General features: G+C 59.8%; 2 protein-coding genes across 15 annotated transcripts in view; both read left to right on the forward strand.

Moving 5' to 3' along the window:
• The window catches only part of DAGLA (diacylglycerol lipase alpha), a 60807-nt gene extending 56868 nt beyond the window's left edge, over window positions 1-3939 (forward strand). For 4 of the 5 annotated variants that reach the window (XM_032489570.1, XM_032489571.1, XM_014555458.2 and 1 more), the window contains one exon: window positions 549-3939. In XM_032489570.1, the coding sequence (XP_032345461.1) occupies window positions 549-1503 (955 nt within the window). In that variant the 3' untranslated portion in view covers window positions 1504-3939. The remainder of the gene's footprint in view (window positions 1-548) is intronic. The other variant, XM_032489573.1, reaches the window with a different exon arrangement.
• A 4699-nt stretch (window positions 3940-8638) lies between these two features.
• MYRF (myelin regulatory factor) overlaps window positions 8639-27030 on the forward strand; it is a 34029-nt gene continuing 15637 nt past the window's right edge. For 5 of the 10 annotated variants that reach the window (XM_032489563.1, XM_032489564.1, XM_032489565.1 and 2 more), the window contains exons 1-7: window positions 8641-8820; window positions 21090-21177; window positions 21389-21652; window positions 24118-24179; window positions 25104-25386; window positions 26400-26650; window positions 26732-26855. In XM_032489563.1, coding sequence (XP_032345454.1) covers window positions 8775-8820; window positions 21090-21177; window positions 21389-21652; window positions 24118-24179; window positions 25104-25386; window positions 26400-26650; window positions 26732-26855 — 1118 coding nt within the window. In that variant the 5' untranslated portion in view covers window positions 8641-8774. Of the gene's footprint in view, window positions 8821-21089; window positions 21178-21388; window positions 21653-24117; window positions 24180-25103; window positions 25387-26399; window positions 26651-26731; window positions 26856-27030 lie in introns of all 10 variants that reach the window. The other 5 variants (XM_032489560.1, XM_032489561.1, XM_032489562.1 and 2 more) reach the window with 3 other exon arrangements.

Below are 27030 nucleotides of genomic sequence, written 5' to 3' on the forward strand. Positions count from 1 at the left end.
ACAGGCTGCTGAGAAGGGTGGTCAATGCTTCCTGGCCCTTGGTGGGGCACCCGGGCACCTCTCTCCCTATCTTACGTGCATTTCCTGTGACCAGGTGGGGGAGCCAGTGTCCGTTCGCTGCCATGTACTGCCGCGTCCCTCCCTCCTCCACTCCCGTCCTTCATTCACTCCCTGCAGGCTGGTGTGCGGAACCCAGGGGCTCCAGGGCTCCCTGTCCAGCAGAGGGCTACACCCCATGGGAGAGGCAGGGCCGCTCTCTCTTCCTCCCTCTCAGTCTCTCTGGGCCTCAGTCTCCCGTAGGTGCAGTGACAGGGCACCTGTGCAAGGCCCCCATCCTAGCTCAACCCAGCATCCACCCTCTTGTCTTCTACCTTAGGTTCTTGTGAGCTGTTTTGTTTTTTTTTTTTTTTTCAATAAGGGTTCCCTGCTCCTAATCCAGTCAACAACCTTCCCCTCCTCACCATCCCCAAGTTCCCTCCGGCCAGGGAGCTGGGAGTGGGTCTTCCTGCGCCTCTGAGTCTCACCCCTCTCTGCCCACCCCCCCATAGGAGTAAGTCCCAGTCGGAGATGAGCCTAGAGGGCTTCTCGGAGGGGCGGCTGCTGTCCCCAGTGGCCGCAGCCTCGGCAGCCCGCCAGGACCCAGTGGAGCTGCTGCTGCTGTCCACCCAGGAGCGGCTGGCGGCTGAGCTGCAGGCGCGGAGGGCGCCACTGGCCACCATGGAGAGCCTCTCGGACACGGAGTCGCTGTACAGCTTCGACTCGCGCCGCTCCTCTGGCTTCCGCAGCATCCGTGGCTCGCCCAGCCTCCACGCCGTGTTGGAGCGTGACGAGGGCCACCTCTTCTACATCGACCCCGCCATCCCCGAGGAGAACCCGTCCCTGAGCTCGCGCACTGAGCTGCTGGCGGCCGACAGCCTGTCCAAGCACTCGCAGGACACGCAGCCCCTGGAGGCCGCCCTGGGCAGTGGGGGCGTCACCCCTGAGCGACCCCCCAGCGCTGCAGCCAATGAGGAGTTGGAAGAAGGGGGTGGCGGGGCGGCCCCCCGCAGCGGAGAGCTGGCTCTGCATGATGGGCGCCTGGGGGACTCGCCCAGCCCTCAGGTGCTGGAGTTCGCCGAGTTCATCGACAGCCTCTTCAACCTGGACAGCAAGAGCAGCTCCTTCCAGGACCTCTACTGCATGGTGGTGCCCGAGAGCCCCACTAGCGACTATGCTGAGGGCCCCAAGACCCCCAGCCAGCAAGAGATCCTGCTCCGCGCCCAGTTCGAGCCCAACTTGGTGCCCAAGCCCCCGAGGCTTTTTGCCGGCTCGGCCGACCCCTCATCGGGCATCTCGCTGTCACCCTCCTTCCCTCTCAGCTCCTCAGGCGAGCTCATGGACCTGACGCCCACGGGCCTCAGCAGCCAGGAGTGCCTGGCAGTGGACAAGATCCGGACTTCTACCCCCACCGGCCACGGGGCCAGCCCCGCCAAGCAGGACGACCTGGTCATCTCGGCACGCTAGCACCCCAGGGGTGGCTGCCAGCTGAGGCCCAGGCCAGAGCGCCTCGGGCTCCTGGTGGCCGTCCCTGGGCCGGGCATCTTTGAGGAAAGGTCTCTGGGGCCAGCATAGCCTCAGGCATTGGGCACTGCTGCTGAGCTGGGGGTCCGTATCCCTACCTCAGCTTAGGACCCCCCCCCCCCCCCGCCAGAGCCAAGGCAGCTGGAATCTGGGCCTCCAGATAGGGAATGACGGGGAGGAGCGTGGAGAGAGGAGGAGCCTGGGGCCCACCTACCAGGTGGGCAGGGCAATACTCCGCCCTCTCAGCCTGAGCCAGGCCATGAATATGCTGACTCCCCATCACTGCCCTCTGGCTGTTCCCTTGGGCTGACATGGAAAGCAGCAGCCCCCTCCCCACGTGTTCTCATCTGTGGTCCAGGCTGGCATCTGCCCAGGCCACCCCAAAATCTGGTGCCTGCTGACCAGTCTCCTGGGGTGACCCCTCCACCAAGGTGGCCCGCAGTGCTGTGTATGTTTACAGAAGCTGCTGGGCTGGGCTCAGGATGTGTCCTGAGCTTGCAAGCCCCCCTATCCTGCAATCATGTGTTCAGTAGCCCCCCTCTGAGCAGGTAGGGGTCACCCTCCACGGAGCCCAAGGCAGTCATGGGGCCTGCAGGGGCCCGCAGGAGGGTGGGGTCAGGACCTCCCCTTCTCTGCTTTATGTCCCTCGTGCTGACACCTGTCGACGGGCCCTGGGTACCCAGGCCTGCTCTGCCAGCCCATTACTTTCCAGCCTGCCTTCTACCCCCAGGGGTCCTGGCCACTCAAAGGGTGGAGGGCACAGATGTGACCGCCCCTGGCTGCAAAGTCAGTGCCCTGGGAGGAAGGAGGGCCCACCAAACCCCTTTTTGTCACCTCCCCCCAGGCCTCGGCACCCCAAGCCCTGGGGTCTGGGACCACACATGCCTCCACTGCCCTCAGCTCCCGTCCTCACCTGGCCCGGGCTCTCCTGAGAGCGGGGCTTTCTTCTCTCCTACCCCCAATGTCCTGTTGGCAGGAAGTGGGGCCAAGAATGGGGTACGGGGGGACCTGACTGGAGGGGCCAGGAGGGCCGAGGGTCCTGGGGCCATCCTGGCTTAGCCTGAGGCCTCCTCAGCCCCGACTTGAGGGGTTCCTTCCCTGCTGGGTTGGGAAAGCAGTCGGGAGGTGGAGACCCTGCCAGCCCCCAGCGGCAGAGCGGGGAGGTGGTGCATGCTGGCGTGGGGCGTGTGTGTGCATGTGCATGAGCGAGCGCCGTTCCTGAGGAAGGGGCTGCTGGAGCGCCCTCCCCACCCTCCCCGCCCTGCCTGCCTGCTACCCCTCCGAGCTGGCCAGGAAACAGGCACCAAACGTGATGGGCGCCAGGGCAGCGGGGGCTACAGGACAAGCCCGGCTTCAGACCCGACCTGTTCCCCTTGTCTTGCCTGCTGCTCCGACCCCTAGTTTGGAAAACTGGTGTGTGCTGAGGCGTTGACCGCCCGCCCGCTTGTGCCTTCGTCTCCTCGGAGGCATGGTCCCCCGACTCTGGACCGGCCCATGGCCTCCCTGGGTCGGCTAGGTTTCCCTGACCAAGACACCCATCTCATGATCACCCTGACAGATGGGACAGAGACCTGGGAGCTAGGCCTCCCTCACCCTCCATGACTCCCATCCCTCATCAGGGTCCATCAGGCTCCTGCCCCCGCTGAGGGTCCCACACAGAAGCAAAATGAAATCAATAGCTCTTAGAGTTTAAAAAAAAAAAAGACAAATCATAAATCAGAGTAAAGTTCCAACAATCACCCCAGCCGATAGCAGGGAGACTTGGGGTCTGGCCTTTTAATTCCTCCTCTGCTAGGGTGGCCCTGGGACCTCTGAGGGGGCGTGGTGCCCACCCATGCCCAGGACTGAGCCATCAGGGACAGACTCCCCACCCCCAAGGCTGCAGCCACACAGGGTTACAGGCTTGGGGCCGGGGCAGGCTCAGACTCAGCCCTGGACGCCCCGGGTCAGCCCACCCCTCACCCACCCTCCCCACCTTGCCTCTGGAGGATGGGCCTGCCGCGGGTCTCCCCCTTCCTCTGCACACCACACTTGGGGAGTCTGAGCCACCCTCCTCAGCCCAGCTCGGCTCAGACTGACCCCTACTCTGTCCCCCAGACCCGCAGCACAAGGTCTCCTGCCATACACTGGCCTGTCCTCCCGGGGGCCTGGGTGACCTCCATATGCAATCGGTAGTGAGCAGCTGGGCCCCACAGACACTCATGCACTGTACGTGCCATTCTCCCATGACTCTTTTTGTACTTAATGTATGAAAGATCCAAACTAATATTGCTGTAAAAAGGAGAGACAAATTAATATAGCTTATTCTATAAATATATCTGTATATAAAGGTTTCTGTATATTGTATAGAGCTGTGTATAAACTGGATGTAGAAGCACGCTGGCCGCCTTGAGTGACCTCTCTTCCCAGCAGGTGGAGTTGGGGTGGTTGGCCGGGAGGGGACTTCAGAGGCTAGCTCTCACTGCTGTCGATGCCCTGGTCCAGGACCACACTTGGAGTCACAGTGAGAGACCAGAAGACCCTCGAAGCCCCATTTGAATGGGGTCAGCTCCCTGCCTCTGTGAGATGTGCCCGGGGACCCATCTGACCTCATTAGGGCCTTGAAAAATGGACCTCCTTAGCCCCTTCTCTCTGAGGGGTCTGGGGCTCAGGGAGGGTTAGTAAGCTCCCAGGACCACAGAGCTAGCCATGGGGTACCAGGCTGGTCTGACAGTGCCCGCCTCCTCCACAAGTCCTGAGAGCTAGGGAAGGGGGAGGGCACTAAAACTCCCCAGCTGGGTAGCACGGAAATGCAAGGGACACAGGAAGTCTTTGCTGAGGGCTACCGTAGAAGGGTGCAAAGGACCCAGCCAGGCTCAGGACACCCCAGGGACCCCAGCCCAGCCTGGCCCCAGAACAGAGAGGCCAGGGGAAAGGCTGTAGAGCCAGGGTGGGCTGGCAGCCTGGCCTCCCGCCAGCCCCATGCCCAGACCTGGCCCATCCACACAGCAGGTGGCGCTGTTCCTCCAGCCAGTCCCAACAGGACCTGCCGAGTGCAGCCCAGGCAATGACCCAGCCAAGCTTTGACCAGACCTTGACCTTCCCCGCTCATACTGCCCACCCTCCCCCACCCCCAAGTCCAGAGTGACCCTACCTGCTGAGGGGTTGGAAGGATGATAGAACAGTGCTGTCTTCACCCAGGCCTCTTTTTGTTGTTGTTGTTGCAAATTTACATATTTTTATATACTGTCACTGAAGGGTAAATTAACACAAAAAGGAATCTGTGACTGGCAGCACACCAAGAGCCTAAACTTCGCTAAAGACACCCAGGCCTCTCTGAACAGAAGAAACTGAGGTTCATAAGGGTGGAAACCTGCTTGAGGTCACTCAGGCCTGGGGACAGGTCTAGGACCAGAACCAGGCCTCTCATCCCAGGACTCTGGCCTCCACCATCGCCTAATGGTTTTCAGAGGTTCTTCACACCCTGTAGTCTCATTTGGTTTGCAAATTATTCCATCCAATTAGGGAGCAGAAGCAGAAGCAGCTGCGGGCCAGAGAGTTTCTGTGACTTGCCTAAGGTCACACAGCATGGCATGCGGAAGACCTCTCAATGAGGAGCAATGCTGGGAAGGGTCGGAGCAGTGCTCTGCCTCCCAGGCCCTACTTGGACCCTCAGATGGCCCTTCCATCTCAGCCGGGAGGGAGGTGGGAGAGAGGTTACCCTGCAGGGCCCCAGCCTCACTTACTCCCTGGGTTCACACTCAACACCTGCTGGGCCTTCCTCTCTTCCTCTGCAAAATGGGCAGATGCCAGGACGGTGTTGGCCCACGGGAGACCCAGAGCCCTGCGGTAGGGAGGGTTCTGCCCACAGAACCCCACCCTCTCCTGGGCTAGCCTCCAGCCCGTTACTCATTAACCCTCATGCCCCAGCCTCCCTTTCCCCAGGGCTGCCTTCTAAGCCGCCGGCTCCTCCTACCGCCATCCAAGGGCCAGCACTGGGCATGGGGAACTGACCTGGAATCAGAGAAAGCACCATTTATCCGTCACTTTCCTGGCACTTTACTTGCACGGTGAGGTGGGAATAACAGGTTGATGTAGAGATGAGGCATGGATCAGAGGACAGGCCTTGGAGAACAGCTGAGCCAGCCACAGGGACAGCCATGTCTGCTGGGCCAGGGCTGAAATCTTGGTCCCTCACTCTTTTTGACTTGGTTGGGCAGGGGTACCAATGGGAGCTCCTCCGCATGGATGGGCCCTTCAAGGTCCTGGTTATGCAAGGCTTCCTGGGGCTCCCTCACCAACCTTAGCCTCCTTCATTATGGAGCTGGGCCAGCCGGGGCAGGGGTTGGGGGCAGCCTGGACTCTAAGCCGAGCCCTAGAGTCTGGGACCTTTCAACCACCCTTCTCCCCCAGCCCAGAGATGAAAACCCCTGGGGACAGTTGCTCCTTTGCTCAGTGGCCTAGTGGAGTCAGGAGAGATGGTAAGGACAGAACCCCCTGAGCGAGGCCAGCTCCCACAGGATTAAGAGGAGGCTCCATCCCATCCCAGCCAACTTCAAGGCTAATGCAGAGACTCAATCATCCAGCCAGAGGAGTTGTGTGTTGGGGACAAAATATGCATATCCCACCTAACCTTTGACAACCAAGGGACATGCTTAGCTCACCTGGATGGCCTTCCAACGGTGGACTTTTTGGCACTACAGGGGATATGGCAGAAAGACCTGGGGGTGGAGGAGGCTTATAAAGAAGCTGATTTTCCAGCTGGTCCTGGGCCACTCCTAAAATCAATTCATTTTTAAAAATCATACGGCATAGGCGGGCGTCTACTTTGTCCGCAGGCAGGCCTGGCCCGGGTTGGGGAGGGGGCAGAGCAGAGAATAACAATTGTCTTAAGGGAGGCTGCGGAGGGAGCAAAACCTCTGGGGTGTATCAGCTGGAAAAGAATAGGCATCTCAGTGTGGCCCTCTCCCCCCTCTCAGCCCGGCCCCTGCGGGGGGAGCACTGGTCAGCACACACAGCTGGGGCCTCCAGCAAAATCTCATTCTATATATCTAAGAGCAACAGCTCAGAGAGCGGCCCCCGGAGGGACAAAACCTCATTGTGAGACACCCGCCGGCCTGGGCACCCCCTCCCCCAGCCCCAGAACTGTCGTGGCATTGACCCTCCTCGGCGGGCCACCATGGGCCTGCTGACTGGGCCACATCTGGGGCTTAGGGACTCATCATCCCTCTCCCATGGCTGGCCACTTGGTGGGGAGGGTGGTCTGGGTGCGAGCAATTTTGCAGGCTCTCACTCCATCCCCACCAGGCAGCCCAGCTCACCCCCCAACTCTGTGGTGCCGCCAGAGGGAGGAGTTGAGAGTTCTGGGCTGGCTAGACTGGCATCTTGATCTGCCTTTGAGCTTCAGTTTCAGTTTTGTCGTCTGTCAGGCAATGAATGGTGGGGTGGGATAGGTTTTTCCAGCCCTGACTTGCTGTGTCTGAGGATCCAGAGAGGCTGTGAGTTGAGCTACTCCATAGTGAGACGATACGCTGGATTAGAGATCCCAGAATTCTCTGCTTCTGAGGTTTCAGAGATCTAGGATTCTGCAGTTTGACGATGCCACCTTCCATTCATTCAACACATATATTGAGCACCTACTGTGTGCCGGGTAGCATTCTTAGTGTTGAAGCTATTGCAGTGACCAAGCCAGAAAAATCCCTTACCCTCATAGAGCTCCCATTGTTGAACGAGGAGAAGGATAATAACAAAAACTAGATACAAGTCTTTTATGTGGTGAGAAAGAAAGGCCTAAGCAGGAGGAATTGCTTTCAATAAGATGGTCAGAGGGTTGACAAATGAGCTGAGACCTGACTAGTCCAAAGGAACCAGCCATTTAGGGACCAACATTGTAGACAGATGGAACAGCATGTGCTAAGGTCCTGTGGCAGGTGTGGACCTGGCATGTTTTAGTCATGGCAAGGAAATGGCTGTGACTTGGTGATCAATGGAGAGAAAAGTAGGAGCTACGGTCAGCGACATAGGCAGGAGCAGGTCGTAGAAGGCCTTGGGAACCAGGGCAGGATGTTTACATATTGTTTTGAGTGTAAAGGGAAACCACAGGTTTTAGCAAAGAAGCGACATGATCTGATTTATGTTTGAAAAGAGTGATTTGGGAGGATTGTAGAGGAGGTCAGTGAGGAGAGAGGCTTGCAGCTGGGCAGAAAAGAGATGTGGAGGTGCTCACAAGGGTAGAGGCAGAGGGAGGGGGCTGGTGGATTCACTCAAGACACTCGGAGCTACCTCCAAAGCCTTGGGGTTTCTCACTACCCCGCAGGGGAGCAGTGATTGAGAGAGCAGTTTCCCAGGTCAGCTCTGAATGCTGCCTTTGACCCTAATTACTATGAAATCCTTCAACCAGTACTGTCTAATACCTCAGCCACACACAGCTATTTAAATTTAAATGAATTCAAATTAAATAAAATTGAGAAGTCAGTTCCTCAGTCTCAACAGCCACATTTCGAGTGTTCAGTAGTCACTTGTGGCAAGTGGTGACCATGCTGGCCAACACAGAGGACATCATCATCATGGAAGGTTATACAAGACACACCTCCTCAGATAGTACTGAACTTCATTGAGCTTCAGTTTCCTCATCTGTAAAATGCAATTTTTACAGAAAAAAAAAATCTGTACCTTGGTAAGGTACCAGAGAGGACCAAATGAGATAACCCCAGTGGGGCGCTCAGTGTGGGCCTGGCACATAACAGATGTTCGAGAAATGCAGGTTATTATTGTCACTTCTGAGATGAAGGGTGGGTAAGGAGAGGAAGCGGGGATGTCTCTGAGGTTTGGTTCTGAAAATCTAAGATTCCGAATCCTGCTGTCTTCCCCTGTCCAAAGGGTGGCCGAGGACTGCGGAGGCCCTGCCCTCCGGGCACAGAGGCCGGGCTGCCCCGCGACCCCCAGCTCCTTAGGACCCCGCGCCGAGCGCCCCCTGGAGGAGCCGCGCACGTCCTGCCCGCCGAGGGGCTGTCGCGCGGGGCCGACCGGCAGGGGGCGCTGCGCGCGGCGGGCGGGGCGCGTGGGGCGGGCCGGGGCCGGGCCAGGGACGCGCGGGGGGCGAGCGCCGCGGCCGGTCGGGCGGGACTGCAGCCGGAGCCGAGCCGGGACTGTCGCGCGGGCCGCGCCGGCGACGCCGCCCCCCCGGGCCGGGCTGTAGCGGGGCCGGGGCGGAGTGCGCACCGGGCAGGCTGGACATGGAGGTGGTGGACGAGACGGAGGCGCTACAGCGCTTCTTCGAAGGTGAGAGATTGCGGGCCGATGAGGGCAGCGACCCTCTGTGCTGGGAACCCCCAGCCGATCTCCCCGGGGACTGGGACCCCCGACTATGCTTTCACTACACTGAGAGCCCCCCAGGAACGCTTCCTCTGGGCTGGGGCCCTCCTGTCTCCTGGAGATCACTATCCACTACGCTGAAGTTGGGCTCCTCTGTCCCCGTCCCCTAACACACACCTTCCTTGGAGCTGTGTCCCCTTCCCTGCTCGGTCTACTTCATGCCTTCCAGGACCTTCAGTCCTCCCTAAGTTCTGACCACCTCCCACCCCCAGCGCACTTCCCCACCCCCAGCGCACTTCCCCACTCCGGGGACCCTTTACTGTGCTTGCCCAGAACCCCATCCAGGCTGGGACCCCCAGGTTCTTCCATGCTTCTTAGGCTGGCACCTCAGCACGCCTCCCAGAGCCTGGGATCCCTACCTAGAGACTCAGGCACTGTGTGTGCCTTTCAGGTTGGCACCTTCCCCCCAAGCCTGACTCCTAGGGGCTGGGACCTCCCCACCGTGCTTCTCTGAGACTAGAACCCCCATCAAGATGAGAACCCCTTTCAAGACTGTCACCCACCTTCCAAAGGTTGCTCCTTCCCCCAAGGCTGAACTTCCCCTTGAAGCAGCTACTTGGGGTTGGGAACCCCTCCCGGCATTCCTCTGTGGGCTGGATTCCCCCACCCCCAACCCTCGAATGCTCTCTTTGGGCTAGAACCTTCTTGAAGTTGGCATCTCTGCTGCCTGCCATCTCTGCACTCTGAGACCCTCCCAGAGCTTCGAACTGCATGCTGCCCGCCCTCTGAGGCTCCTCAGAGCTGTGTTGCCCACACCTGTCCCTGGAACTATGCCTCCTCTGGCTGTGCTCCCATCCCAGGAGTGACCTCATCCCCTCACCTTGACCCTGATAGGACTCTCCCCTCTGGGGTCTACACATACCCTACAATATTTTCTTTTACCCTTTCCCCTCCCCTCCCCCTGCCAGTGGTTTAGGAGATCTGCTCCTACATCTAACTAACTCCCCTCTCCTTTTCCTGAGTGGCCTCTGCCCCATCTTCAGGGCTGTCCCCATCCTGGGTGCTGGATTCAGGAGGGATGGGGCAGAGTGTGGGAGGGGGAGGCGGAGGACAGGCTGATATCACCCAGCTTCTCAGACCTTCGCTGGAACATCGAGCCAGACTCTCTCCACCAACCTGGGTAGCCCAGCCTCTGTCCCCTCTCTCTCTCCAGTCCCTAAGCCCACATCCAGCATCACAGTGCATTCAAAACCCAGAACTCAATGATTCAGAACCTTCCATTAGTGTGAACCTGCCCCTGGGGAGGGGGTGTATGTGTGGCCCATGTGCTAGGCCACAGGGCAGGGAATTTGGGCCCAAGTTTCATGCCCAGCACCCACATCCCTTTGGAGTCCCATGAGGGAGTGAGGAAGGCCTTTTTTCACCTCAGTTTCTCCCTATGACTTCCGGGTAGGAGTGGGGCTGGGTGGCGGGAGACTTTGTCCACTCCTGCTTGCTGAACAGTCCAGATAAGGGCATCCCCAAGCCTCAGGCCTCCCCACTCCAGGATTCTGGACACCCCAGCAGACCCAGATACAAGAAATCAGGCTTGAACTAGATTCAATGATTGGTCCTGAGGCGTTTGGGCAATTTGATGGTCCTAGGCAGTTTCCCCATCAGTCCCAGGGGCTCTTCTCTCCCCAGATCCTATTCATCCTTTAGGAGCCCTTAAGGGGCCTTAAGGGGGCTGGGGACCCCTGGGGAAGTAGGAAGGGGACACTCATTCTTGCTTGGGAGGTACTATTTTGGGGGTGCCCTGAGCCTGCCAGATACCCCAGATGACTCATGGGCCAAGACCCCATGCTTCCTGCAATTATCCCGGTGCCTCCTCCCCCGGGACCCTGGGCCCATGCAGAGGGGTGGGCCTGGCTGGCCCAGGCTCCCTGTCTCCTGAGCCAAACTTTCCCTCCTGGCCGTGGGTGGGGGTGGGGGCTGACGCCACAGCTCAGCCATGCGCCTGGCCTGGCGGGGAGGCTGTGCTGCTCCCTCCAGAGAGATAAGAGGAGACTCAAGAATGTCTGTGGAGGGAGCCAGGGGCTGGAGAAGTGTTCCCAGAGCCTGCGATGGGGGGAAGGTGGGGCGGGTGCTGAGGACTGGGGTCTCCCGGGCCACTTGAGAGGGGAAGGCCTGGCGAGGAACCAGGTGGGCGGTGGCATGTGGGGGCGCAGTGTGGGTGTTAGAGAGCCAGTAGGGCCGGGGTGGGGGGCTGCCGAGTGTGCTCGTGAGTGTAAATGTGAAAGTGCAAGGGGTGGGCAGCGATGCTTTTGTGCGTGTGGATGTGTTGTTTGGGGGGGGGTGGAGGGGAAAGCAATGCGTGCTTCGCACTTGGGGCTGGGGACACCTGAGTTCTCATCCTGGGCCCTGCTTGGCCTTGGTCACTCCCGGGGACAGTGGGTACCCGGCGGGGGGAGGGTCTGTGCTTCCAGCTCTGGGCTTGGAGGTGGGGAAGGGCTTGGCTGAAGGGGGCAGGGCATACCCAGGCCCCTCGTGTGACATGGCCCACTCTCCAGGCACACCAGGCGTTATGTCCTGGGTCCTGCTGGATCCTGTGCGGGTGGGCCAGGCTGTACCCTGCCCCAGGGTGGTGGGCTGGAGGCTAAGGCGCTTTGGGCCTCAGGTGGGAGGCTGGGACAGGGCGGCCCCCTCGAGGCTGGTACAGCCGGGCCCCCGTGACCGCCCTGCTAATCCCCTAGAGGGAGGCTACTGCCGCCCAGATCGACGGGCACAGGGCCTGCAGAGAGGGGACCCTCCAGGCAGGATGCACTGGCTCCCAGCAGGTAACCGGCACGCAATGGCAGGTGTACTCCTCCTCACCTTGACTGGCTGGGGCCTTGGACTCCCAGAGCAGGTCAGGGACAGGGGAAGGCAGCATCAGAGGATCCCTATAGGACCTTAGAGGTTCTGGTGCAGGCTCAGCCACTGAGTGCTGTGTGGCCCTGTGCGGAACTCTTGCCCTCTCTGGGCTGCTTTTCCTCAGCTGCAAGACAGGAGTGGGTAGCAGAGAAGGTCTTGATGATGCCTTCAGCTCTGATGAGTCTTGACCTCTAGCCCCAGGGAGGAGAGATGCTTTGGAGCATAGAAGGGGGAGGGTGCTGGTCCCTGGCTCCAGGGGCACATGGGGCATGAGTGAGCAGCAGTCACCCCTCAGAAAGCAGGCGGATGTGGAAGAAGTGACTGAGGGGAACTGGGGTACTAGCACGTGCTGGAGAGGCCACTGAGAGTTTGGGGGACCTCCCTCGGCCTCTAGAGCCCCATCAGGGCTGGAGGTGGGAAGCCTGGTTTTCACTCCTTTCAGGCCTGATGGGTGGCTTGGGCTGGTGACTTCCCTTCTCTGGCCTCATGTCCTAGAGTAGACAGGTGGGCCGGACCAGAGCAGGGGTTTCCAATGTGATTCTTTTTAGCCACCGACCCTATGGCCTCCTAATAGGACATATGCACTGGACACAGAGGGACTGGGCTCCCCACAGACCCCAGAGCACCAGATCCTGGTTTGAAAGATACCCTTCCCCTCAGCTCTAAGATGGAGGAAGGGAGGGGTGGCATTGGCCCCCTTGCCCAGGGCCCAAGACTGCTGCTCTGGGAGAAGAGAGTTAGCCAGCATTAGCCAGAGCCAACACCTGGGCCTCAGCACTCCCCTCTGCCACCAGGGCTTTGGGGGAGGGAGGGCGGCCTTCCTACAGGGGCCAGCATCTCTGCCTCCAGAGGGCAGGAGGAGGCCCCTGGCAGAGACTTGTGGGAGAGGACGCCCACCCTGGACGGACCCGGAGGCTGGGGTTGGGCTGCAGTGTGTGACGGGGTAGCCCTGTGCCCCGTGTTCGCCTGTCTATAGAGCACCCAGGGAGTAGGTGGATGGGGGAAATGGCCAGACCCCTTACTCTCAAGGAGATGAGATGGAGTGTCTCCTGGGTCCACCCAGAGCTCCCCCAGAGGGCTCCTGTCCCAGCCCCACCTCCCTAGGTCCAGCTGGAGGGGAAGTGGTATGGGGGAGTCTGACTCATCCCCCTGTCCCTAACACCCAGCACAGGGTCACAGGGGGTGGGAGGGGGCAGGAAGCTATGTGAACAGAGGCTGGTAGGGGGCGCACCCCAGGAAGCTGATTGGGAGGGCCTGGCTCAGTACAGGGGAGAGAACAGGCTGCTTCCAACCTGCTGGCCTCAGGGCCTCTCCTGAGTCTGGGGGCCTGGGCAGAGTGCCCTTTGGGGTCTTAGGCAGAGCCAAGCAGGGTGTCTGGGCAGAGCGGCCTCCTCCTGGGGACCTGGCCCCCACTCCCTGACTCCCAGGGGCCGGCAGGACTGAGGGGCGCTGGCAGCAGAGGCTGCTGGGTAACAGCCCAGCGGGGCTGCTGATTGGCTGCTGCCCTTGGACTTTGCCCACCCGATAAGGACGGGGAGAAGAAATCATTAACTGAATTATTAACCGGGGGCAGCCCCGCCCCACCCAGGCCGCCTGCCCTTCCTTTCCACCTTCTTCCTCCTCACAGCCCCCTCCTCAGGGCCTCAGTTTCCCTTACAGCCTGGGTGTGTGTGTGGGGGGCCTCCTCTCCTGAGTCAAAGTCTCCAGCCCCTGATGTCTCTGTGTTGGGCAGCCCCTCGGCTGGGGACTGGGGTGGGTGATGTCATGGTCTTATGTGCTCTCTGGGGTGGGCTGTGGATCTGTTCCTAGCTCTGCTGCTTACCCACAGTCTTTCTCCTGGGCCCATCACTGTGCCTCTTTGTGCCTCCATTTTCCTCTCTGTGGAATGGGCATACAGCTGGAGTCAGAGCACCTGCCTGTCACGGTTTCTGTGGGGATTAGGTCAAGGGGGCCTGCGCAGAGCCTAGTGCAGTCCCTGGTGCAGTACTGCTCCATCAGTGTGAGCCTGGATGGCGATGCCCCCCACCCGGCCCTGGGCTGGCACAGCGCAGTTTGACAGGTTCATGGCAGATATTATGCTCTCCACTTTGAGGGTGTACTGGTCCACGGATAGGTCATGCCCCCAAGCTTGGGCAGGGGCCTGTGGCTGGTGCTGTGTACCTTGGGAAAGCCCCTCACCCTCTCTGGGCTACTTACTCCAGAGATGAGGGGAAACCATCCGCCTTGTGGACCACACTGTGTACGCAGGGGCCCCACTCCAACACGGATCCGCCCTTCTGGGTCCTGATGCCTGCTCCTGTGCCAGCTGGTACCTCCAGCTGGGCCTGCCCCACCCTCCACCTCAGAGATGCGGAACTTGGGCCTTGGGCCGGAGGCGTAGGTGGGAGGGTTGGGGGAAGGGGCTTGACTGTCCTTTGTCTTTGCCAGCCGCACCCAGGCCAGGGGTTTTTGCATATGTTGTCTCCCAGGGGCCAAGGGCTCCATGGAAGTGCAGGGTGGGGGGGGTCCCCTCATTTCCAAGAGGGAGTGCTGAGGCAGGAGGGGAGGCCGATGTCTCAGGCTCACTCCCGGTGGCCTGGGTCTCCTGAACTGTGGCCAGTCACAGGTGGGTGCCATCTTGGAGCGGGGTGGGAGGGGCCTCTCTTCGCGTGCTGAGGGACCTGACCCACTACCAATGGCTTTGCTGGGTGACTGCTGTCCAGCCCCTTGTCCTCTCTGGGCCTCAGAGCCCTCACTCAGATGTCAAGGTTGTGTGATGTAAGCAGTGAGACCCCAAGAGTGCCAAGGCCTAGAGAAGAAAGGAAGGATGGGAAAACCCTGGGTTGGGGGGCAGTTGGGTCCAGAGCCCCCACTGGATGGGGGAATTCAAGCTTCCTTTCCTCCCCACCAACCTGAGGCTGCATCAGTGGCAAAGTTTTCCCTCCATCTGACCTGGATCCCTCCGGTCCCCCTAATGCACAACCACAGCCTCTGTTTCTGAGGAGTTGGGGGACTCTCCCTCCCTCAGGGTCTTCCCTCACTCCTCTCCTAATCCTCTCAGCCCCCTGTGCTCTCTTCTCCCACTGTGGTTCTCCCTCCTGGGGTCTGTGGCCTTGAGGATGGGGGGATCCTCATCCTCTGCCTTGCTGACTTGGAGGGAACTGCCTTTGGCAGCGGAGTTGGGGATCTGTGACACTGAGTTCACTCAGTTAGATCTGGCTCTGGCTAGAACTGATGGGGAGGTATGTTGGCCCCGGGCCTGCTGTGGGGTCAGTGAGCATTTGTAGACACGCGTATACAAGTCTGTGAGGTGTGCTGAGATGTGAACATGCCTCAGGGCCTTTGCACTGGCTCCCCGCTGCCTGGAATGCTTTTCCCATGTATCCACGTGGCTCACCTCCGTTGTATCTTTGCTCATTGAAGTCCTCCCTGCTATCCTGTGTAAAATGACAACACCTCCCTGCTCTCCTAGCACACCAGCCCCCCTCCTTTATTGTCTCCATAGCATTCGTCACCTTCTAAAAGGCTGTGGATTTTATCCATCTATCTTGTCATCTGACTCTGCCTCCAGAATGTCAGCTCCATGTAGGCAAGAGATTTTGTCTGTTTACTATTTTATCTCCGGAACCAGCATTGCCCTGATCCATAGAGGATGCTCAGTAAATAATTGCGTGACTGAACAAATGCACACATTGGGGCATGCTGGTGGGGCACGTGTGTGTGTCAGTGTGGGAGCAGTTTGTTTCTGTATCTGTGTATGTTCAGATGTACATCACCATGCACGTGTGTGGGAGTGAACACAGATGGGGTGGAGCTTTCTGGTGTGTGAACACAGACGGGCACGGGGAATCCCGATAGAGCCCTGCCCCCACCCCAAGCTGCAGGGTCTCTACTCCACCTCTGTGGGGAAGGGCCTTCCCCAGCCTGCCTGCACTGGTCCCTGTGGAAGAGGGCTGGGGGCCCCCAGAGAAAAGTGGAGATGCCTGGGGACCAATGTGGGTTCTCTAAGAACAGCTCGCAGCTGTTGGGCTCAGCTCTGTTGGACCCAGCCTGGGAGTAACTTAGGGCTGTGAATTCAGCCCTGTGTCGACCTGAGGACGGGGTGGCAGCTGTGAGGGGACTAGGGGAGGACACAGCTATAGCCCAGGGGTGGCTAAAGATATCAGGTCCCCTGGAAGCGATGGGTCTCTGCAGGCAAGATGCAGGGCTCCTCTGCATTTTTGGCAAGAAGTGAGAGGAAACAGTGACAACCATAGCTCAGATACAAGGATCTGATGGTAGTGACTCAAGAGCCACAACCTTGTCATTGGGTATTTGAGGCAGAGAAGCAAAGCATAACTTGCAGAACCAAGCATTTGACCTGAAGGCATTTTAGTGAGAAGACTCTGGTCACAAGTTGAAGCCTCAAGTAGTTATCATATTAATCACAGATCATATTAATAAAGATAGAAAGTCCAAAGGGAGGCGAGAGCCCACCTTACCCTGTCCCATTGTGAGCTAGTTTGGAGCAGGCCAATTAGCTCAGTCAGTATTGGGAGATAAGCCACAGCACTGAGTCCTCTGTGACTGGGGTGACTGAGGAGGGGTGGCTGGGACAGGCAGGCAGTCACAGAGGCTTACCCACTGGAGGGGGGATGGCGAGAGCCAAGGCCTGGCGCCTGGACGGTGACATGCATGTGCCAGGATGACAGCATGGTACTGGTCATGCCTGGGCAGGAAAGGAGATGGAAGTTCCAAGAGAGATGGAAACAGAGCAATTAACACTGATTGAGGAATGGCCTTCCCGGATAAGGAGACTCCATCTTGTTGGAGACTCACGACCACCCCATGATGCAGGGATCTCCTCCAGTTCAGAGGGAGGGAAGCTGAAGCACAGGGAGGTCAAGTCACTTGCCAAGGGTCACACAACAATGAAGAGGGGGCCCACGGTAGCGACCCAGTCTCTTTGAGCCCAGGGCTCCCTTAGGGCATTATGGGGGTCCCAAGGTTGGCAGTCCCCTAACCACTACTACCCTGACCCCAGCCATTGCCTGTAGGCAGGATGCCCCTCAGATTCAGATGCCCAGAGTGGACACTCAACAGTGGGGGGACAGGCCTGTGCCCTGTTAGCCCCAGGTTCAGATCAGCTTGGCCTGGCCAGCATCCTTAGGCCCCAGCCTGCCCTGCCCACAGCCACGTGGCCGACGGGATTTCCGCCATGTTTGGGGCATGAATTGACAAGTGCCCCATTGACGGGTGGGGGGGAGGGTGTGGGCAGGGCACAAGCCTCCCACTGTGCTGGGTCCCCACCCTCCCCCGTTCCCTGGGACAATGGTCGAGACTCAGCCAGTGGCCACAGCTGGTTGGCAGGGGGGTGGGGCATGAGCACGAGGCAGGAGGAAGAGAAGGGTCCAGGGTGGAGGACCACCTGGGCCCCCACCCGCCCTCATCCTGCACCTGGCTTGTGTCCCCTTGGTTCTTCTGCCCAGCTGGGTGGCCTTAAAGGGAGGAGGAGAGGGGAGGGGAGGGGGCTTCCTTCCCACAGCCCAGATCCCAGCCTGCCTGGGAAGAAGCAGTGTCTGGCTCCTGTTAAAAGCAGGTAATAAAGGGCCTAATTAATGAGGAGCAGCTGGGGTGCATAGCTCAGCAGGGCAGCGGCAGTGCCTGGAGGGGCCCTGTCTAGCCCTGGACCCTGACCACAGCACTGCCGGGCGGAGGTCCCCAGACCCAGGCAGGCCTGGTTCCAGTGCCCCACTTGCCCCTTTGCTCATTTATTCCTTGAACATTTATTGCGTGCCTACAGTATACTTGGATGCTTACACCCCAGAGAGGCAGAACAGGGCAGGACTCACAGCCTGGCTCCCACACCACTAAGCTGTGGGCAAGGCATTTTTTTTTTCTGAGCCTCAGTTTCCTCATCTGTAAAACAGGAAACAAGAAAACCACTTACCCTGTAGGGTTGTTAAGAGAATTAAATATGAGCCATAGAAAGTGTGTGGCATGGGGATGGGCAGAGTGATTGCTTGGTGAGTGTGAACTGTGGGCAGTGAGCAGGCAGAGTACAGTCTCTCCACCCGAGATGTGTGCAAAGCAGCAGAGTAAAGAGCCTGCGGACAAAGTAGAAAGGAGGCTGCCACTCATGAGAATGGAAAGTCAGACATGGCCTCCTGGAGGAACTTACATTGAAACCAAAACCTAAAGAGTGATGAGGAATAGGAACAGCATGTGCAAAGGCCCCAAAGTGCAAGGGGGATGCTTGTCCCAGGATGGAATGAGGTGGGGACTGGACTATGGAGAGTTGCAAGGAGGGGCACTAGGGCAGGAGAGGCCGTGGGGGCAGGCAGGGGGCCTTGGTCGAGGGTTCCTGACATCCCGAGCAATGGGAAGTTGACAGACTGGGGAGAGGGAGGGCAGGGATGCTGGTTTGTGACCTGGTGGTGCCACCTTCAGGCTGTGGGACCTTGGGCAGCCTCCCCACCTCCCAGCGAGGTCTTAAGGATCAGCATGGGACATTCTTAGCTTCCTGCCTGACAAGTATCTGTTGCTGGCTCAACGATGTTCCAGGGTTCTTTGGGGAGCAGTGTGGGAGGGGCATCCCCAAGGGTGTGCCCAGGGGCGCTGCTTTTCTCCTGGGTTTCTGGGGGCTCTACTCCAGCCTCCAGAGCCCCTGGGCTTTTGCATGTCCCCGCTTCACCCTTTCCTGCTGGAATGTTGGGTTAGAGATCTCCAGTTTGGCTCATAGGCTGGGGGCATCTGCTTGGTGGCTGGACCGTTTAGGACGGGTGGTGTGGGGAGACCAGGCAGGCCTCGAGGGTTCCCAGAGAAAGAGAAGATGTGGGGTCAATGCTCCTCAGGAGGCTAGCTAACCCCCCAAACCTCATCCGTCTCTCCCACCCATTGGCCCACCCCTACCCTGCCCCAGTCACTCCCTCCTCCCTCCCTCCACCTTCCTCCCGTCCGCCCGGCCCCTGGCACCGGAGGGTCTCTCCTCCCCCAAGCCACATCTGGTTCTCGTTAGGGTCTCCCAAGATGCCTCTGTCTGAGGCCCCCCGATCCTGGGGGAGGTGGGCAGGAGGATTAGGGGTGATTAGGAGTGCTCCCGGCCAGGGGAGGAGTGGGGGAGGAGGGGCCTGGCCTGTTATAAATAGCAACACCATGACTCCATCACCCCATCATTCACTGTAGATTCCAAGTTCACTCTCAAAAACCTGCAGGCCAGGGTGGGCGTGACGCTCCAGTAGCCCCTCCCTCCCCATCCCCCGTGCTCGATCCCTGCCTATCAAGTGGGGCAGCCCAAGAGGGCTGGGTAGTCTTAGCGACCACCAGCCACACCTTCCCTCTTGGAGTCAGTCCCCTGCACCTGGGTTTGGCTTCTCCTCCTTGTGTTGCGGTGGGCAAGAGAATTGCCTACTCTGAACAAAGGGGATGATGCTAATAACAAACACCAAGTCTGCAGGGGCCATTGGGAGGTAAATCATTAAAGTACTTAGAATAGTGCTGGGGCCTGGCAGGCACCAGTATCAGCCACTGTCACCCTCATCGTCATGTCATCATCCTCACCATTACAGGTTGGGAGGGTTAAGTATCATGCACAGGAAGAGCCTGCAGGATGCCTTGCCTATAATAAACTATGATTATTAGTGTACTTGGCTCAAAAATTGCCTGGCACACAGCAAGCGCTCAATAAATAGGACCTTCAGTTAACAGGGAAGGATCGGATGGGGGCCAGAGTGCAGACGGGCGTCTTAGTACCTCTGCATGCCAGCTGGTCATTCCCAGCTTGAGAAGCTCCCCTTGCCCTGGCCACACAGGGCCCTGGACGGCCATGGGCGGTGCTTGGTGGGTGTCCCTTGTTCCCGGCTGGGTGAGCCTGGTGTAGGGGCCAGCAGGAGGGCCTGTCCCAGGCAGCGCGTGACTCCTAGGAGGGCTTAGCCACTCATTAATCACCTAAGCGGGGCTCAGCATTCTTGAAATGCCGGCTGGGGCCAGGGAGGGGCCTGGGCTGGGGGCTTCTGGGGACCCCAGGGCTCTGGGGACTGGGGAGCGAGGACAGCGACTGTTTGCTGAGCACCCACTGTGTGCCAGCACCATATATGCCTTAACTTGTTTCATATTCAGAACAACCCTGTAAAGTTGTCCAGTTGTAAAGCCGTTCATGTCCCCATTTTACTGAGGGGATTGAGGCTCAGAGAAGGTAGGTGACCTGCCCAAGGTCACACAGCACAGAGCAAGGGAGCTAGTATTAGTTCCTGGACCTGAGCTCTGTTCCCAGGGTTTACCAGGGAAGAGGGCATGAGGTGCAGACCCCAGACTCAAGGCCTAGGGGCCTGTGGGAGGGGCACCTCCTGCCTTCGTGGGGCTGCAGCCCAGGTCAGCAGTGTGGGTGTGGGTGGGGCCTTCACCCACTATCGGGGTTGACGCATCTCTCACGTCAGCCCCCTTATCACCCCGCCCTCCAGCTCCCTCTGCAAGGTGACCCCGGGAGGGGAAAGGCCAGCGCCTCCCCCTCTCCTCCCCTGCTGATGCCCAAGAGCACCAGACTGCCTTTTCTGTGAGTCCCTCCCCTTTGTGGGGCCAGGGCCAGCAGGAGGGCCCAGGAGAGGGCAGGTGGAGGAGCAGCACTCAGGCCACCGTCATTCCCCGCTGAACCTCTCTGGGCCTGTTTACTCCTCTGGAAAACCAGGGCTAAGCACCCCAGTCCTGGTTATGGGGCTGATGATGGGCATATGCAGTGAGAGTGGGCTGGGCACTTCTGACTCTGATCCCTACTCCCTCTCCATCTGCAGCTGGGGCCTGGGGTATAGGAATCTCCCCCAGCCCCATGCCCCCCCAGGATGTATGGTCCAGCCCAGCCAGGCCTCAAGCTCCCAGCTGCCCACAACTAGGCCATCTGGCACTGACTCCTGGAGGACAGGGCAGGACAGAGTCAGTGAGTCTGGGTCTGAGTCAGTGAGGGTGGCGGCATCCACTGGGCACTCAAGCTACATAAAGCACCTTGTTTGCTCCTCACAGCAGCTCCTCCATAAGACGGGGGCATGGTTACCCCCATTTTACAGATGAGGGTCTTGCTCATGTCATGAAGCTGGAAAGGGGTATGGAGGGGCAGGAAGCAGGTCTGTCCAGATCTGCACTCTGGGCCCCTCCCCTCCTTGGAGGCCCCAGGTGGCCTTGTGGGCTGGGGACGGCTCCATCATTGCCTGCTGGAGGGGGTCAAGTGATGGTCGATGAAGGACTCCCTCCATGTGGATACTCAGGTCAGAAGGAGGCTGGGGCCATCTGTTTTGAAGGGCCCAGCCTGGGGATAGCTGGAGGGCTAGGCCCAGAGGCCCAGGAGCCGTGGGGAGTTGGATCTGTCCCCTCACTCACATCCGCTCCCTCCTCCACAGGCCACGACATCAATGGCGCCCTGGAGCCCTCCAACATAGACACCAGCATCCTGGAGGAGTACATCAGCAAGGAGGATGCCTCCGACCTGTGAGTGCCCCCCCGACCCCACCCGCAGCCTCGGCCCTGACCCCAGCCCCTCTGCATCCACTGGGGAGCTGTGACATGGCCCCATCTCTGAAAGCTGCTCCTCTCCTTTCCCAGCCACTGACCCCTCTGCCTCTCCACGCTGCCCTGCTGGTGGGGGACCGGGGACGGGCTGGGGGCCTGGCTGGCGCTGAGCTTCCTTCCTTCTCCACAGCTGCTTCCCTGACATCTCTGCTCCAGCCAGCGCGGCCTCCTACCCCCACGGGCAGCCAGCGATTCCCGGCTCCAGCGGGGTCCACCACCTGAGCCCCCCTGGGGGGGGACCCTCCCCAGGGCGCCATGGCCCCCTCCCACCCCCAAGCTACAGTGCCCCGCTCAACTGCAACAACAACAACGGCATGGGTGCCGCTACCAAGCCCTTCCTAGGGGGCTCTGGGCCCCCCATCAAGGCAGAGCCCAAGGCTCCCTATGCCCCAGGGTGAGTGAGGGCAGGGAGTGTGGGGGGCGGGGGTAATGTGCAGGGGCCCAGGGCAGGCCAGGTGTGGGGCCAGTGACTGCGGTCTGGGAGGTGCTGGCCAAGGCCTGGCAGTGGGGATCGGGCTGCCCTGTGGGTAGGTAAGGCAGTGGGGAGGACCAGGGCCAAGCTGAGGAGGGACTCATGGCTTTGTTGTGAGGCAGGGGGCAGCCCTGGAGGATTCTGAGCAGAGGAGTGATGAGGGCTGATGTAAGTGCTAGAAAAATCCCCAAGAGCTGTGTGGAGAGAGGCCGGGAGCAGGTGAGACTGGAGGCATGACTGTTTACACTCAGGGGAACACCTCCACACACATGCAGGCACCCAGGGCACCCAAAGCCGCACTGCACCAGCCCCACCCATCACTTGTGCATTTAGCTACTATTTCCCGTGGTCCTAGGGAGTTGGCCAAAGGCACAGATGTGGGACCTGAAGTTGGTGCAGATGTTGGGACTCTATCCAAGCCAGCCCCCCAGGTCCTCTCCGGCTCCTGTCTGAGGAGTCGACGTCAACTCCTGACCCAGGGGCTTGGCCGGAGACCGGCTATGACCCTGGTTTCCAGGTGGCCACCAGCCCAGCCAGACTGCAGGGCAACTACGGGAAGAGGCAGGGAGCTTGGATCTTCTGGGCCCTGCAGAGGGGCTTGGAGAAAATTCTGGGTTCCCCAGCCTGGGGCAGGGGCAGGGGACCCTACCTCTGGGTGGAAGGGTGACAGAGCACTGGGAGCACGACACTGGTCAGGCAGCCTGGCTCCATCTCCGGTTGCACCATTTCCAGCCTTCTGGCATGGAAATCCACAACCTTGGTTAGGGCCTCAGTGACCCCCTGCTGTAAAGTGAGCCCAAAATGCTTCCACCTCCAAGTGATTGTGGAAATCAGAGGAGGAAGCACAGAGGAAGTCCTGGGGGGGACCGTGGCTGTTTCCTGGCTTACTGGGGGAGGGCAGTGGAGGCCAGCTGGGGTGCCAGAGTGAGCCATTCATTGCTGAAGAGGGCAGCTGTCTGCTTGAGACCAGGAGGCTGTCCCTAAGCCACAGACTCTGAAGGGCAGGTAGGGAAGAGGACTAACGCGTAATAAGCACCTGCTGGGTGCCCGCTCTAAACCCCATGCTTCCGTGTGAGCTCATCAACTGTCCCTAGTAACCAGCTCCTGGGGGACCCCAAAACCAGCCAGCCTGCAGGTAAAGCCCCACCCCCCTCACAGCAGGATGTGGCTGGGACACTGAGGCCATTTCCCAGAGAGAGAAAGTGCTTGTCCAGACCACACAGGTACCCTGGGGCCCCCAGGCCATTCCTGGGAGGGACCCAGGGCCTCCCACTGCCCCTACCTCTGCCAGGCCCTGTTCTACGTGGTAAAAAAAGGCACGCATCCCTCCTGCAGCAGGTCCTGTTGTCTAGTTGGGGAAGGAGTTATTAATAAATCACCAAATCAGGGACTCATGAGCACTGTGAGGAGTTATGAGAAAGATCACAAGATCCTGTGGACTTGGCGCATTTGCTTGCAGGGACCAGGGGTGTGAAAGACCTTTACACAAGGCCACTGACAGGGTAGTTTAGGGAGCAGGCGGGACATGGTGGATGCGGAGCTGGGGCCCCAGTTAACCTGTTGCACCTGGCGGGTCCCAGCAAGGGCCGAGTCCCCATCACTTTTTCCTGTCATTCTCACATGGCCTGTAGGGCTGGGGTGGTGGCTTATCCAGGGAGCTTGGGGACCCTGGAATCAGGCCCAGGCTGTGTCCACGACGGTTCGGCTGCCTTGGGAAGCTTCCTGGGCACAATAGTGGTCAGCGTCTGCAGAAGTGGGGACCGGGATGGCCAAAGAACCAGCTCCTTGAGTGGCCGCAGCCTCCTCTGGGTGAACACAGGGTTCATGCAGGACGTGTTGACCTCTCAGAAATGAGTTTGTTCCTTTGCCTGAACCACTGATAAAACAAAACCTGCAAGAAAAAAATAAGCTCAAGTCTGGTGGAGCTGGCTCCCTGCCCAGACCACACCTGCCCGTGGCAGGGCAGCCCCTCTGGTGACCCACTGAAGTTTCCCAGGCCCGCCCCCCCGGGGCTCCCTAGAGTTTCCAGGAAATGGGGCTTCTGCTAGTACAGGAGGGAGGAGCTGGCTTGGCCTTTCAGTCTGGGGAGGGAGTCCTTGAATCCCTGTGCCATCATCAGGGACACTGGTGACAGGCCCCCAAATGCCTTGTAAGTCTGAGGGGATCCTAGGCAGGAGTCCAAGTCCCCCTGCACACAACTCAGCCCCAGGCCCTGCTGGGCACCCCGAGATGGCTGGTACAGTGAAAAGCCCATAAGGGTGGGTGTGGGGACACCTCGATGCCTCCGGCCTCTGGGGTCTCTGGGACCCTGCCCCGCAGAGGAGCTGCCTGGCTGGAAGGCAGGGGCTCAGCTGCCCACCCAACCGCCCCTTCCTCTTGCTCCACAGCACGCTGCCAGACTCTCCCCCAGACTCGGGCTCCGAGGCCTACTCCCCCCAGCAGGTGAATGGTGAGTCCAGCGGGCACTGCCCTCCCCCTCTGGGGTTTGGGCAAGTGGTTGGGGCGGCCTTATCGGGAGGGAGGGAGCGAGGGAGGGAGGGGGCCAGCAGCTGCCCAACAGGCCCAGATTATCGCTGGTCAAATACTCCCCGGCGCTGGCTATTGTTTCCCCATGGGCGGGTGGGGAGCCTGGCCCTGCCTCTGAGCAAGTGTCCCTGCCGGTGATGCCACCCGCCTGCCCGCCTGCGCCATCATGGACGCGCCCTTCAGCGGTAAGTGGACGGCTGGGGAAGGCTGGGTGCAGCCTGAGCACAGGCCTCGCTGGCCAGCCGGGCCCACCTCACCTCTGGGGGTGCTCAGGGGTGCAGCGGCCCCCAGGTGGCCAAGAGCAGAAGGAGCACGGGCAGCCGTCTCCCCATAGCTCAGAGAGGGGTCAAGAGTTCTGTTTATCTTACCAAAAACATCTCTGGAATGCCTCCTGGGGAACAAAGGGAGCTGGGGCCTCCCCCCTCAGGCTGGGGGGCTGGCCCCTGGGAGCCCCGTAGAGGGGCTGCTGGAGGGAGGAGGGCCCCCGCAGGCCTGCATTGAGGGTCCTGGGAGACTCCTTCCTGTGGTCCAGAGGAGGAGCGGGCCTGAGAGGAACTGGGAGAGAACCTTGGGATGCGGGACCTCCCCCAGGGAGCTGGGCCAGGCCCGGCCTTGGGGAAGGAGCTGGCTTGGATGGCGTGAAAGGCTGCCCACCCCCTGGACAGGGTCTGGCCTCCCTGCCTCTAGGCTGCCCAGCCCTTCTTCCACGTGGGATTGGTAGGAGGGCAGCCCCCAGGCTTGGCTCAGGATAGGGTGGGCATCAGGAGACCCTGCTCAGGGGAGAGCTGGTGCCCAAGAGTGAGTGACTGAGGTAGGTCTCTGATGTCTGCTCCCATCTCTCCCACAGACCCCCATCTCCTGCGCACCATAACCCCTGAGACCCTCTGCCACGTGGGGGTGACCTCCCGCCTGGAGCACCCGCCCCCACCTCCAGCCCACCTGCCAGGCCCCCCGCCGCCGCCACCACCACCGCCACCTCATTACCCTGTCCTGCAGCGGGACCTGTACATGAAGGCCGAACCCCCAATGCCCCCCTACGCTGCCATGGGGCAGGGGCTGGTGCCCAGCGATCTCCACCACACCCAGCAGTCCCAGATGCTGCACCAGCTGCTGCAGCAACACGGAGCCGAGTAAGAGTTGGGCAGCCTCCCTCCAGGGCAGGAAGGTGGGCTGGTGGTGGGGGGGTTGCTCAGGGCAGCAGCAGGCAGGATAGAGATGGAGATAGGGGCAGGGATGAACCCAGGAGGGGCAGAAGGCTATGAGCCCAGGAGATGGGGGTCAGCATATGCATATGTGTGTGCTCAGCAATGCATTGGGGATTTATAGCGATGGCCAAGTGCTCGTGACTACCTTATTTAATGGGCATGGCCACACCCGTTGCCCAGATAGGTAAACTGAGGTTCCCAGGGTGGGGATGGGTGGGAGGAAATGCTTACCCAGGTCATGGAGGTAGGAAGGGGCAGAGCCAGGACTTGAACTGCCCAGACATTGGTGACTTTCCAACCATCACGGAGCGCTCGGGCTCCTGAGGAGGTTCAAGGTGTAGACTCAAGCTTCCTGCTCTGACTCCAACCTGCAGAATTGTCTTTTTTGCACATTGAGATTTCATGAAAGATTTCATTCAAGGAAAGATTCCACTGCCAAAGCTTTTTGTAAACCAGGAGGGGAAGGGGTGCTGTGTAGGCCCCCAAATCTTAAGCTCCCTTCCCAAGAAACCCTCCTTCCCAGCCTTTGTGTCCCAGGCCCTCTGTGACTCGTTTCTAACGAGGCAGGCTGCTTTTCAAAGAGCCCCCCTACTATAAAGGGTGATGGTGAGAATGACACCACAGGAAAGGGACAGGCTTATTCATTCCACAAACAGTTCTGAGCTCTCTGTGTACCAGGCCAGTTACTAGGCATGATGGGGACACACAGACATGTCAGGTGTGAGTCTTGCCCTCCTGGATCCCATAGTCTGGGGGGGTAGGGAGGAGGGAGAGAAACAGAATAGTAACACAGAAAGAGGGGGACTCCCTGCAGGAGGTGTCCATGGACTGGGGGTATCCTGCTGAAACAGGGTGGAGAGGGCAGGGGGTGTCCTGCCCAGTGGGGAGGGTCTCAGGGAGAGCCAGCCCCCCATGGTGCACACCTGTGTCCCCCCCAGGCTCCCCACACACCCCTCCAAGAAGAGGAAGCACTCTGAATCACCCCCCAACACCCTCAACGCCCAGATGCTGAATGGAATGATCAAACAGGAGCCCGGAACCACGACGGCCCTGCCCGCGCACCCAGCTCGAGCCCCATCCCCACCCTGGCCTCCCCAGGGTCCACTCTCACCAGGCCCTGGCTCCTTGCCCCTCAGCATTGCCCGGGTCCAGACGCCACCTTGGCACCCACCAGGTGCACCCTCCCCAGGTACATGGCTGGCCTGCTCCACCTTTCAAGTTGGGAAGTGGGGCCTGGGGTCTAGGGCCCATGGCCTTTGCCTCTCTTCAGGTCTCCTGCAGGACAATGACAGCCTCAGTGGCTCCTACCTGGACCCCAACTATCAGTCCATCAAGTGGCAACCACATCAGCAGAACAAGTGGGCGACACTGTACGATGCCAACTACAAGGAGCTGTGAGTGATCTGGGCCACTCCCCACTGCTCCTGGTCACCCCCTGAGGGGACCCCCAGCCCTGGCATCCCAACCCTAGAGCAGGGCTGGGAGCATACAGGGTACAGGATGGTCTCGTCTCCCAGAAGAGCAGACAGGCTCAGGGCAGAGGTGGGACTGGCACTCAGGGTTCTGACT

Source organism: Camelus ferus, chromosome 10 (assembly GCF_009834535.1).
Source record: "Camelus ferus isolate YT-003-E chromosome 10, BCGSAC_Cfer_1.0, whole genome shotgun sequence".
NCBI lineage: Eukaryota > Metazoa > Chordata > Mammalia > Artiodactyla > Camelidae > Camelus > Camelus ferus.